This window comes from Xenopus tropicalis, chromosome 7 (assembly GCF_000004195.4).
Source record: "Xenopus tropicalis strain Nigerian chromosome 7, UCB_Xtro_10.0, whole genome shotgun sequence".
Lineage (NCBI taxonomy): Eukaryota > Metazoa > Chordata > Amphibia > Anura > Pipidae > Xenopus > Xenopus tropicalis.
Window position 1 is genome coordinate 68,801,752 of NC_030683.2, and position 13,859 is coordinate 68,815,610.

General features: G+C 37.8%; 1 protein-coding gene across 4 annotated transcripts in view; it reads right to left on the minus strand.

Annotated features, from left to right (window-relative positions):
- ntm (neurotrimin) overlaps positions 1-13,859 on the minus strand; it is a 708,001-nt gene that overhangs the window by 229,578 nt on the left and 464,564 nt on the right. For all 4 annotated transcript variants that reach the window (XM_004916004.4, XM_031906604.1, XM_004916007.4 and 1 more), the window contains exon 2: positions 8,271-8,355. In XM_004916004.4, coding sequence (XP_004916061.1) covers positions 8,271-8,355 — 85 coding nt within the window. The remainder of the gene's footprint in view (positions 1-8,270; positions 8,356-13,859) is intronic.

Sequence of the window (13,859 nt, forward strand, 5' to 3'; positions counted from 1 at the left end):
TGTTTTTTTAAATTAACCCACATAGGGCCACCAGTTTTGGAGCATGCTGAAGATTGGGAAACAAGTATTTTAGTTATAGGTCAATTATACCTCTAAACTCTTACAGAAACCTAGGACAGGAGTTACTAATTTAAACAAGATTTTATTCAAACCATTAGTGATGCTAAAAACATCCCCTAATGTAAAATAAGCAAACTATTCTCAATTATGAGACAACATTAAAATGGAACGATATACAGATATTAAATGTCAGAGCAGGAATAGCAATTCTGGTTTCATTAGTCAATCTAGTGTTTTTTTTCTTGTTTCACTGCCGGCAGAAATGAACTACATTCTGGGGGAAAATTGCCAGAATTCTACGGAAGCATTTAGCTCTTGTACATAACGATAAATGTCAGTTGGTAAACTGTCCTGATCCTATAAATCATCAACTGGATTACACAAATGACGAGGAGCTTCTTTCCCTTCATTGACAGCACATGCAAGACTTTTGGTGTTATTAAAGGAGAACGAAACCTAACTTTTAAAAATGCTTTTAAAACATTTGCCACTTGTCCCTCTCCTGAACCGCCATACTGAAATTTCTCCCACTTGCTTAGTTTATCTGCACCAAGCCAGAGTTATTTTCAGTAGCAATGTTATTTGTGGCAGCCATCTTTGCAGCGATCGTATCACTTCCTTCAGGCTTCCAATCTCCACTGCGCATGTGCCTAAGTGGTCCTGCATTATGTTTCTAAACACAGAGCAAGTTTAACAGAAGGAGGGTTGGCATATGTAGCAGGTGATCGCATTAATTGGTGCACAGTAAGAGAGAGGTCAGCTATAACATTCACTATGTGCATGTGATCTAAGCGTCAACGCTGTTCTGGGGATTGCTCTAGAGTAGACCTACAGCATGCGCTGGGTTTGGGGGATTGAAAGTGCACATGCGTGAGCCCTATTCTCGCACTTTGCTTTGGCAAGAGGAAGCTGGATTCTGTCACAACAGTGTTGCTGGAACAGAAGAACTCTGATACAGGAAACCTAATGGTAAGTAGCTCATCACATAAGGGGCAACAAGCTGAGCTTAATTTGTAAATAGGGTTTAGTTCTCCTTTAATTTACAAGAGTTTATATACAAAGTTATTTGCTATGCTATTTGTGATTATATACAGCAAAAGGTGGCCAGCCGATAAGGCTAAACAAAATGCTTAATTGTTACTGGCTATGGGTTGCTTGTGTACCTTTACACCCATCTTAGTTAATAGCCCATATAGTGTTTCCAGGCACTTACTGCTACATGATAAAGTGATAGTATTATTATAGATTTAATTCACAATGCAGTTTTTTTCCCAGAATTCTAGCTTAAACGAAAGCTGTGTCTATCAGAAACAGAGCAATGTTCTAGTATGGATGCAAAAAAGAGTCCATTTGGCTAATTGCTCTCAAGTTGCAGTGCACACTAATTCTCCTACGTATATAGGTGCTATAACTGTGTCACTTTTAACTCACAGGCAGCATTTGCAACTGATTCAGTTTACAATATGTGACTAGATCCTGTTGACCAAACCTGCTGGTGGAACCTTGGAGCTACCACAGGGTTTTACAGCGTCAATAAGTGCAGCTGTGCACTATTCATCAGGGCAGATGGGGCGGGTGCTTTGGCTCTTCCTGCAAAGACTTGCAAGGGCTATGGGCATGTATGGTCACAAGTAACTTTAGTGAATAACATCAATGTGCACTCAATTTTGTGTCCAATTTTGTGTTTTGCCTTTGTATTTGAAATCATTAACAAGGCTTGTCACTGATAAATATATATATTAGTATTTCTAGTTTTTATTTTTACTGAAATGTTAATTTAATAATCATATCAAATAAACTACTGTACACGCAGGCTTGTACACATAACATTAGAATCAAGATATGTCATTTAATTGTATTGCTTTTATACATTTTTTGCTTGTACTGGTTGTAAGTATTACATTGTAAATAATTATCTAAAGAAACACTTGAGTTTCCTTTATATTTGCCAGTCTAGAATAGCAACCTATTCATTAAACAGGATAAAAACACTTCAAACTAAAGCAGCCAATTTCACTTCCAAGAAAATTTAAATATACCTTTATCTACATATCATTACAAGGCCATCAGGAATCCATTGTTGAGACATGGTGGGAATAGTAGTCCAGTAACAACTGTAAACCAACTAAAACAACATTCCTGATGTGCATAACTGATGCTGCAGGGACTTATCTATCTGTAAATAGATATTCACATTCAACCATTCAACCACTGGCTGACCTAGCAGTGGATTATCTTTGCATATCTAAATCTATTACATTTACACATTCAAGTATAGGTCCCCTTCCGCTAAGTGGATATGGAATATAGATACATATGCACATTCAAAGAGGTTCATGTTACAGGTAATTGCTGGTACTAAGAACCCACATTTTCTAAATTACATATAGTACCCTCCATGGATATGTCAGAGCAGCAGTGAAATCAATAGTGTTGACACACAACCTACAATATTTCACTATTGTAGGTTGTAGCCTGTGAGTCTGTTGTACTGATACAATTAGGTGACCTACAAGCATACTTTGATAGGAAAGTAATTACATTATTTATGATTAAATAAAGGTGGAACAAAAATAAAGTTTTATTTTCAGCTTTCCCACAGGAATTTAATTAAGAAGATCAGAATAGTATATGCCCTAAAGAATGTATACAAAGGGAAGCACAAATACATACTGCTAGGCAACCAGCAAGCATCCCTTACAACAGCAATCCCCAACCAGTGGCTCGTGAGCAACTTATTGCTCGCCAACCCTTTAAATGTTGCTCCTACTGACCTCAAAGCAGGTGCTTATTTTTGAATTTCTGGTTAGGAGGAGTTTTGATTGCCAAACAGAGCCTTCTGTAGGCTTCCAGCCAACATACGGGCTATCCAATAGCCAATTATAGCTCTCATTAGCACCCGCAGGAACAGTTTTCATGCTTGTGTCGCTCTTCAAACCTTTTTTCATTTGAATGTGGCTCACAGGTATAAAAGGTTGGGGATCCCTGCCTTACAACAATTGTACAAGAACAAAAGTGCATCTAAACTGGATATTGTACCACATGTGCTCATTATTATATAATAATAATATAAACACATGTATGAAAGATTCCATCATTTTGCGTAGTAGCAGCTAGCCACCCAGGCAAGAAACACTAAAAGCAACTTGCATGTATACAACTTTTAGCCACCTTAGCAAGAAACACTAAAAGCAACTTGCATGTATACACTTGCATGTATAAATTAGAATAAGAGCCAGTGAATTTTCCATACCAGCTCTTGAAAATAAAACATCCCATAAAAAAATCTATAGGGACACTCCTGTTCCCTCCACCTATCAGTGTCATGACTAATGACTGATCTTGTGGTCACAGTAGGCTTCTGATTCCCATGGTAGACAATATACTTGCTCTTTAGAATGCACTGATATGATACTGATAGGTATGCAGGTGGATGGGCAGGTATGCTATGATACATACAACATGATTTTGTTCACCATCACATTCTGCCCATATCACAAGGCATGACATCTGCTATCTGACAGTATCATTTCTGGTTCTCCGCTTGTTTTGGATGGCCGGCTGGTGATATTAGCAATTAGCACACAAGTATCTATGTATGTATATTATGTAATGAGCATATGTGGCGCAATATCCAGTCCTAATGCACTTTTGTTTACAATTTAGAAGTGACTAGATGCTGGCTGGTTACCTAGCAACAAGTTTTAGCTACTTTTCTTGTATAATGTTTTTGAGCCATATACATTTTACTGTGATTTTTTTCATGAAAGTTAAAATAAACCTCCATTGTTGTTTTAGAATGTAACATCTCTGGCATACAGCTGCATGTCTGTTTAAAGAAACATGCTTTTAAAACCCATGAAGTCTATTTAGTTCTCCTTTAATGTTAAAGGTTAAATTAAAATCCTTTGTGAGAACCCTGCTTGTTGGGAGGTACCAAAAGCATTAAATTAATTTACTGGGCTGTCTTCTTCTTGTCCCAATAAGGCCTTCACTTGTGGCAGGGAGATAGTTTCAATCATCACACTAGAAAGCAGACAATCAGTAAAGGTGGGCACAGACAGCTGGTGCCTAGGGTATGGGCCTATGGGTAGGCTTGCAATGACACCGCAGACATATATTTACAGTATATGCCAAAATATGTTTATATGGGACAGTCATACTATCTTAATTAGAAGGGGCACAGAAACTTATAGAAACTGGTAGTTTTCTTGGCACATCCCATGCCAGTTCCCTCCATTGTCTCAGTGACACTAGCATAAAAAAGGGCACTGGTAATTCAGCATACTTTGGAAAATGAGGCCATGGTACAGTGACTTGTAGCATATAACAGTGCATTGACTTCCAGCATAAAATGACACAATAAGCTACAGTATGCAATTGTACAATGACCACCAGCATATAATTAGGGCATAGTAAGTCCAGCATATAACATCACAGTAAAATTGATTTAATGACACAGTAACTCTATTATATAATGGAACACTGACACCACTTTATGATGACATGATAACCCTGCAGTATTTACTGGCACTGTGATCCCCTTCACATAACGGAGCAGTGACTCCCCAAGCATATAGTAGGCAAAGAAGAAATTTACTAAGCCCTCCACACACATCAGGGCATATTCTGATTCAGCACAGTTCACCAACACAGAACACTCTAGTAAACTGAGGCAAACTGTCTCTTCACCATTTAATAAATATGCCCCACACTGTACTGAAAGTAGAGATGTCAACTAATGATGTCAAACAGAATCCTTATTGCTCTGTACAACATGGATCATAACTGCTTATTTATTAAAACCGTGTCAAATATGAGTGGCCTATGTTCAGCCAAAACACAGATGTTGTCACAGGTTCTTTCATATGTATATTTTAGCATACAAAACCTTGTACGGTTATGGGATCCCTTATCCAGAAACCTGTTATCCAAAAAGCTCCGAATTACGGTTAAGCCTGTCTCCCACAGACTCCATTTTAATCAAATAATTCAGAATTTTAGAACTGATTTCCTTTTTCTTTGTAGTAATAAAACAGCATCTTGTAATTGATCGCAACTAAGATATAAATAATCCTTATTGGATGCAAAACAATCCTATTGGGTTTAATTAATGTTTTATTGATTTTTTAGTAGACTTAAGGTAGCAGATCCAAATTACGGAAAGATCTCTTATCCGGAATACCCTCAGTCCCGAGCATTCTGGATAACAGGTCCTATACCTGTACCAATCATAAGAGAGGTTTGTTAAACGGAGCCCAATAGGTTGGATGTACAGAAAGGGAAACAGCAAGTTAAAAAGTTAAGAAAAAATATATGTATATAAATATATGTATGTATTTGTTTGTGTAAATCCTTTTGAAAGGGCACACATATTACAAATAAATGCTCAACTAGACTTTGATAGATTATACATACATTGGATAGAATTGAATTTAGCTTTACTTTCATCTACAGTAGTTCAGGGACAGTAAATAGGTGGCAAGTGCAAATCCGAAAATAAAACAGCCGTGGCTCATCTCAGCCATACAATATAATCATACATGGCCCACAAAAATGCTGATACCTTATAACTGATGTGAACGCACCTGCTAAACTCCTGACTTCCCCCAAATGACCCTCGGTAACTCATTATTTACAAAGATTGAGGTATCCAATCTCAGCACCATATGTCTCATTAACACAGTATCCCAAAGAGGGCATTAAGGACTTCTGGCCTGTTTACAATGAACAAAAATCAAAAACTAAACACAAGAAAACATTGTGCTGCATGCCTAAGGCTGTGATGGTAAACCTCAAAGAATAACTGTGCGCCTTAAGCAACCAATTATTAATTTGCTTAATTTCTGAAGTGCCAACATATTATTTTGGGGCATTGCTTTACAGGGATAATACATCATCTACATCAGTCCCTGTCTGTGTGAAGCTTACAAGGTCTTGATCACATGCACCATAGGCAAATATATCAAAAGACAATTAATCTGCCTGTACATTTTTGTGCTGTAGGAGGAAACTGGAGTACCTGGATGAAACCCACACAATCATTTGAAGAAAATTCAAACAAATGGTGTCCTGAATTTGAGTATGCAGTATTTTAAGTGCATGCAAAATATTGGCTTTGTATACAGACTGACAAGCTGGATGTTGATGTTTACATGCAGCACAGGATCCGTGGGTAGTGTTGTGCTGATGTGTATTCCCAACCGAGGTAGCACTGAACTCCAGTGCTTACAAAGCATTCAACATTGAGCAGGGATGTAACGGCAGCATTCCACATTGTACAGCACTATATTGCTGAAACTGCATAGAATATTATTTCTCCCTGTATAAAGCGGACATTACACACAGGGTTGCTCTTGTGTTGCTATGATTTAGGCTTTGCATGATGATGCAGTTCTGTTAGAAATAAATGATATGAAAAGTTTAGATAATAAATAGATCTGAGTGTATAGTTTATGCCATAATTTTATTAAACTTCCACACCCCACCAACAGAGTATAACATGCTGCCTTCTCTAGGAAGAGGAACTGACAAAGACACAGATCTATGGCTGACATTGATTATTTTAATATTGATCCAATTATGTGAAGGTGATCTCCTTTATGCAAAGGGATAATTAATAAGTGTTATAGGGTAATTCTGAATTTGAACTTCTCCAATAGATGTTGCAGCAACAATTACTGTCCAATATCTGATGCTACCTCCGGCTACCAGTACAAGGCAGTTATAATACAGACATTTATCGGCTATTTGATGTGTTAGATGGGCTCACTTAATGAAAATCAGTCTGTTGTGAAAAATGCATGACCCATATAATTTGGCGATAGCACTCAGATATACTGACGTTCTTGCTCATGGCACATTCATACTGACCCCATCTCTAATGTGAGTCTCTTCAAAGTACAGGCAAGCCCCTTTGGCTCCTCAATCATTTACTGTTTAACTCATTCAGCACTAGAGCCTGCACTGCCTCCTTCAGGGCTACCTATTCTTCCTATACCAGGGGCCAATTTTACAGTGTGAGGAGCTAGACCAACACATTTTAAAAGGAACCAAAGAATAAAATTATGATCATATATGCCAGATCAAGTATTTTTTGCCTATGCATGAATATTGTAAATATCATAAAACCTTTAGTAACAAAACAAGGGGTAAAGTCTGCCTTAGCTAATTTGGGAGCCTGGACTCCCACACTTACATTTCCTTTATGTGCACAAACCCACATTACTCAACCCTGTCTATACAATGGACCTTTCTTAGGCTAGCTAGAGGAAGGAGCAAGCTTACGCTGCCTATATGTGAGGATTTACTTACACTGTTTGTACACGACTATATACTAACACTGGTCCAACATGCAGATGTACTATACCTGGGGATAAACTTACACAGTCTGTACATGAGGATTCACATACATCGTCTATGCCAGGATATACTTATACTGCCTGCACATGACTATATACTTAATCTGCCCTACATGCAGAGATACTTAAGCTGCCAGTACAGAAGGCTAAACTTACACTGCCCTTACACGAAGCAATACTTACACTGCCTATAGTCTTAAGGATAAACTTACATTGTCTGCACATGAGGATATACTTCCACTGCCCTTACATGAAGATATACTTACACTGCCTATACATGAAGCTATACTAACCCTGGCTCAGCATGCATATATACATACAATTCCTGTACATAAGGATATACTAACAGTGTCTCAACATGGAAAAAGATGATTGTGCATGAGGTGATATTTTTACTGCTTATACCAGCCAAACCTAGACTACTGCTTTATGCATGAAGTCAAGATTGTTCTGTATAAGGAAATAGGTTCAAGCTTCCTACACAATATATTTCATACACCCCCTTATACCATGGGGCCCTACAAGTGGGTTCTGTCACACAAAAAATGCTTAAAGAATACAGGTGGTGTCCAATGTGCGATAGTAGCATTATCTCCTTACAAAAATGAATGTCCCAGTTTTAACATACCATAGCAAGTAATTACAATAATTATCCAATTGAAATTCGCAACACATCTGTAAAGTGCCTGTACTAAGCCCTCAGCGCTACACAACAGTCCAGTTGGTTGCAATGCTCAGATCTTTAGCATTCTTGAGGGGAAATAACAGGCAGAAAACATGGAATTCAGACTGCGCAGAAGGAGAACACTTTCCGAAATCACAGTAGCCATACAAATGAGCACCTCTTACCTGAGGATGGCGCTGTCCCCTTGTCGAACCGTCACGTTGTCCATGGCTTTTGGGAACCCGGCATCCCCGCTGCGCACCGGCACTCCTGCGGGTACAAGGAAGAGCAACCTGAGACACAGGGCGAATAGCCACCTCCAGGGGGCGAACCCCATCCTGCCCCCCCAACACACAGTCTGAGCTTGCTGCGGACTCTAGCCCCGAAGTGATGCTACATATCCCCGGGGCAGGGACAGGACCTCCAGGGGCAGGTACTGATCTGAGCAATCGGAGCAGAAAAGCCAATCTCTAGGGATCCAAATTGATCCGGAGCTCCCCGGGATCCGCACTCGGAGGTTCTGCCTGTGCCTGCGCTGTCTCTTCTTGTCTCCCTCCCTCTGACCCACCTCTCCTCCTCTCTTCTTCACTCCCTCCCTCCCTTTCTCTCTCTACATATATTTCTTCTCCCGATCTCTGTTTATTATTCTCTCTCTTCTCTGTTGTGTTGCCATCCCACTAGCACCTCTCATCCCCTGTAACCCTCTCTCTTAGCTTCGATAACGGGGGAGGAGCAATGGGCAAAGTTTACCTGCAGGATTGCCATGTTGGGGGAACAGTGTTTTACCACACAGTATGCACTTTGGCTGCTAGTTTCGATAGGAAAGTGGCACAGAGCCTCTAACCTTTTATTCTTATTTAACAGGATCATGTATAGGAATGCAGTTCCACTGAGTGATTAGTGCCTACAGTGTCACACTTGGAGCAAGGCTGCAATGCTTTGGTACTTTCATTCTTTATCATCATCTTACAAACCTTAAACACTGTATTTTTTTTTTTTTGTTTTTTTTGAAAATACAAGGTCCAGTCCTACAGTATATATTGAGCTATAATTTGTTCTGGCTTCTGAACAGGTCCTTGGAGTAAATCACTTTCTTCCCAGTATTTATAAGAAAAGTACTAATATTCACTGAGTATAAACTTAGGTTACTGTACTTCTGTGTTATTTTTATCCAGCCTTTCCTGCTATTGGAATATAAAACCAACAACAGCATATTGATCAGTGAGACAGGAGCTAATTCTTTGACAGCTCAGGTCAGGCAACATGGGCCTGCAACCCTTCCTGACACTAATCCCTGCAGCAGCTGCTGTGTCATTGTAAGTTTGTAGTTTGCAGTGCAATACAATTGGAAAAAGAAGCACAGAGCAGAGCACTGCCACTAACCTACCGGGGACAGAACATACTATGTTATACCACAAATTAAAATACACAAAATCATTTTTAACTCCCCACCCCAACCATAAGAGTGACCTTGAACCATTTTAACCCACTGAAATGAACCTTTATTTTGCTCTTCTTCTGTAATGGGCTTATAGCTTCCTACTAGCTGAATTCATCCCACATAGGCTCTGGAAGCATTTAGTGCATAATTACTGCTGTATCACTTTAAAGAGATGAAAACCATCCTCTTGCCAAAGTGACAGCATGAGAAATAAATTAGCAGAGAGAAAATATAAGAGCTTATTTATGGAACATAAATAGCGTTGGATTATTGAAAGCTTATTAATAGGGGATAAACAGAGCCGCAGTTCACATGTATACACTACACTACTGTTTATACTGCCATTAATAGTCCTTGTTAATGTTCTTTAATGCCTTGCCATGCCATAACTGTCTTATTAAAGCTTAATGAAATATTGCATTCATACCTTTAACCCTCTCAACCACATCAGAGACAGATTTGCTCATATTGTGTGACTGAGTTTTCTATTAACTGCACAAACCAGAGTAACCAATGTGTAAATGCCTGTAAATTTCTACAAACCTTCCAAATATAAATACTAGTTTTAAATACTTGCCCTTTACTCTGTAAGTTAAGTACATTACAGGTTTAGTTAAGTTTTTTGTCACCTAATGCATTGAGTGACATAAAAACGCTATTCTCAGTTTCACTGTAGACAAGGCCCTAAATATTTTTTTTTTTTTTTAAAACATCTATCAAAAGCAATATAAACAGCTCTTTAATCACAGAACTTTATTTTAAATATTGGACCTGTTATCCAGAATGCTCAGGACCTGAGTTTTCCAGATAAGGGATCTTTCCGTAATTTGGATCTCCTAATAAAAAATAATTAAACATAAATAAACCCAAAAGGATTGTTTTACTTCCAATAAGGAGTAATTATATCCAACTGGGATCAAGTACAAGGTACTGTTTTATTAGAACAGAGAAAAAGGAAATCATTTTTAAAAATTTGAATTATTTTTCTTATAATGGAGTCTGGCCCTCCCATAATTTGTAACTTTCTGGATAACAAGTTTCCAGATAAAGAATCCCCACGGACTGTATTGGCCCAGGTGCACATGACCCAGCCTTGTTGCTATATTATATTAATTAAGGATCAACTCACCAATACATCTCAGGGTGTTTAGGTGCCAAAATCAAAAGAAGGAACGCTCCATAGGACCACTGACTGGTTGTATCAAATTAAAATGTTGATTTTTATTGAAACAAGATTAAAATACATCTTAAAGCAGGGTCCTATGGCATGCCTTCTTTTGATTTTGGAACCCATACAAACATACTTCGAAACAGGATTGCACCATGAACAACACTTAACATGGCTGTGAGTGAAAAAAATACCGCAGTTGCAACAAATCTTGCTTTAAAGGAGAAAGCAAGTCAAAATTTAAAAAAGCATACTGCCCAATAGTCCTCCTATTGTTTAGTAAAAACGCCACACTTTTGGCTCACCTAATCAAATATTTTCTCAGTCACAATTACTTCACATTTTCTATCTGTTTTCTTGAACAGGCAGCCATCTTTAAAAACGTATTCTGCCTTCCTTTCCCTTCTTGCTTCATACTGCACATGTGTTTCATTCCCTCCCCCCCCCCGGCAGATCCGCTTCTGATTGACTGGTGGGCATGTGTGGCTCAGAACAGGAAACAGGATCAAGTTACACACATGTGCATTGCTACTGAAGGCTGCCTACAGGAAGAGGAGGGAGATTTCAGGGATGTCACTGTAGTCTTCACACTGCTGTAGGCTGCAAGCACCATATCTCAGAGAAGCAAGCAGGGATCTGGGAATTTAGATATGCAGTAAGTACTTAAAAAGAATGCCTTTAGACTTACTTTTAATTTATATTAACCTTTCCTTGTCCTTTAATCTGAACAGTTTAACCAAAATTAATTCCAGTGATTCTCAATGAAGTTGTATAGAATCAGGAAGGAGGGCAATTCCCCAGATACTCTACGTAGAACTGATTTTTTTTTTAATGCCATATAGCTTACTTTTTAAAATTAGAATCTGGATAAGATGCATGATGAAGGCATGCAAGTTTGTCCAGGAGCAGTAACCCATAGCAACCAATAAGATGTTTGCTTTTAAGCAGATGGCTAAAAAATGCCACCTGCTAATTGGTCGCTATGGGTTACTCCTTCTGGGCAAACGTAGTGTCTTTTCTTACGTAACCCCATAAGTTTTATGTGAGAAACAGCAGCTGATATCAACTTACCCAATTAAGAGTGATAACAAGTACAAAGCTGCAGCTGTTAAATATACTTAATGCATGCATACAGAGCCAGTTCAAGTAAGTAAAACAATTTAACAATTGCAGAAACTGTAATGTGTCATTACAGTAAGTGGTTCATCCTTTTATCAAAACAAAAACCAAAATTTAGCCCAGTCCCCATCAACATCATTGTAAAGTATATATTAAATAGCCTCTAGTAAATATTTTTTTATTTGAAAATATTTGCTTTGCTGGAAAACAAAGAATCGCTGTGAATTCACTCAAAGGATAATAGCTGTAAATTGACTCAACTGAAAGATTCTTGTTGAGGTGTCACAAGTAGCCCAGAATAGCACGTCAAACAGAAACAAGAGCTCACCCTTTTGAAACATCCCTACCGAAATTCCAATTAGAGAAACAGGTGTCTGCTTCTGTACAGCATCTTGCCGGAAAACTGCACTTAGAACAAATCGAATTTAGTAGGTCTTATTAATTAATTAAATAAGAACTAATTAATTATTCATTCATTCATTAAATAAGAAAAATATATAGAATAAGTAGACTTCATAATGAAAATACATTAGTTTTTTTTTTTAATTTATAAAAAGCAAATTTCTTCGTTTTTTTTATATTTTTCTTTCACACTAATCTTTTCCCAGTGGCAATAATGTGGAAACTTTTGGCGACTTTGAAAAGCTAATGTGTCTTGTATATTTTCCCACAGGTGATTTACACTGCGGGACGACTAATCAGGAGGAGGAAATGAAAATACCTTAACCAAGAGTTGAGGTGTGCAAAAATACTTTGTAATTATAATAATGGGGTATGTAATAAAAGTTGTTAAGAAATACATTTCTGTATAACAAATGCATTTTGCAGTCATACTTTTCAGTAGACAGTTATTATATTAAAATTGTTAATCAGGGATAGTATTACCTATTTATTACATACACTGATTTTTTTTTTCTGACAGATAATTCACTAAATATTTTAAAGATCCACAACATGTATGCTTGTATATTAAAACAAAAACAATTGTTTGCATTGTGCATCTGTTGTTATTTGTAAGAGGCTTTTGTTACAGTCCCACAATAGAATTATGTTTGCACATGGAATACTGTACCTTTAACCAGTGCCCCTACTTAATCACCCGAGGCTATCTGGCAGTTTCATCTCTGCTTTCTCTTGTTCTAATATGAAAGACTACTACAGATCCATGGCTCATGTTTCTTCCTAATTCCCTTAGATTGTAACATCTCATGAACACGGCAATCTGACAATTTGTTTTATTTCTGTTTTTATATTATTTGGCCTTTGTTCCTCCTTTTATTTACTGAAGTACTACAGAAAATGTTGAGTTCTTATGCATAAACGATAACATTGGTAACAGTAAGAGCACTGATTTATCAGCCTCTTTATTCTTGAGAAGTATATAAATGGAGACGGGTAATCATGATCCAGCAATATTTCAAAGCATGTCAATAAGTTGTGATTGGGAACTTCAAAAGCCAGTCTTTCATTAATACTTAATGGAAGAGCTTGGATGAGTGTTCAGGGCTAGAGGTGATTTTTATGCCATTCTCCCTGTGAATTAAGTGCAGACAGAGAGAAAACAGTATAAAGCCTTTCCCTAGATTTTACAGAGATAGCCACCAGATCCACATTGTTTGCTCGGTGCTATTGCATTGATGCAAAGTTGCATGCTAGCAAATATCAGATTTCCCTATTACATAAAGACAGAGTGCACTAGTGGCAAGTGACATTAAAAGCAACAGTGCACATGTGCATCAAATAGAACCATTTATTGTGGGGCCTTTATGTAGCTTTTACAAAGCTCAGACATTCATTTTAAACGGTGGGTAGACTTATTTAATGGCAGTGCCCCCTTAAAAAAAAGGCTAATATGTTAATCCGGGAGAAAGGAAAGAACATGGCATTTAATCATCTGTCATTAGATGACTCATGTTTATCAATTGGATGCTTCTTACTCCAAAGCCAGTCATTATACGCTAAAAATGCCAGAAGTTAATTGTAACAGCTGTACATTTGGTAATAGTGGAGATTCATCTATTTGTTTTCGATGATCTTGGACTGAGG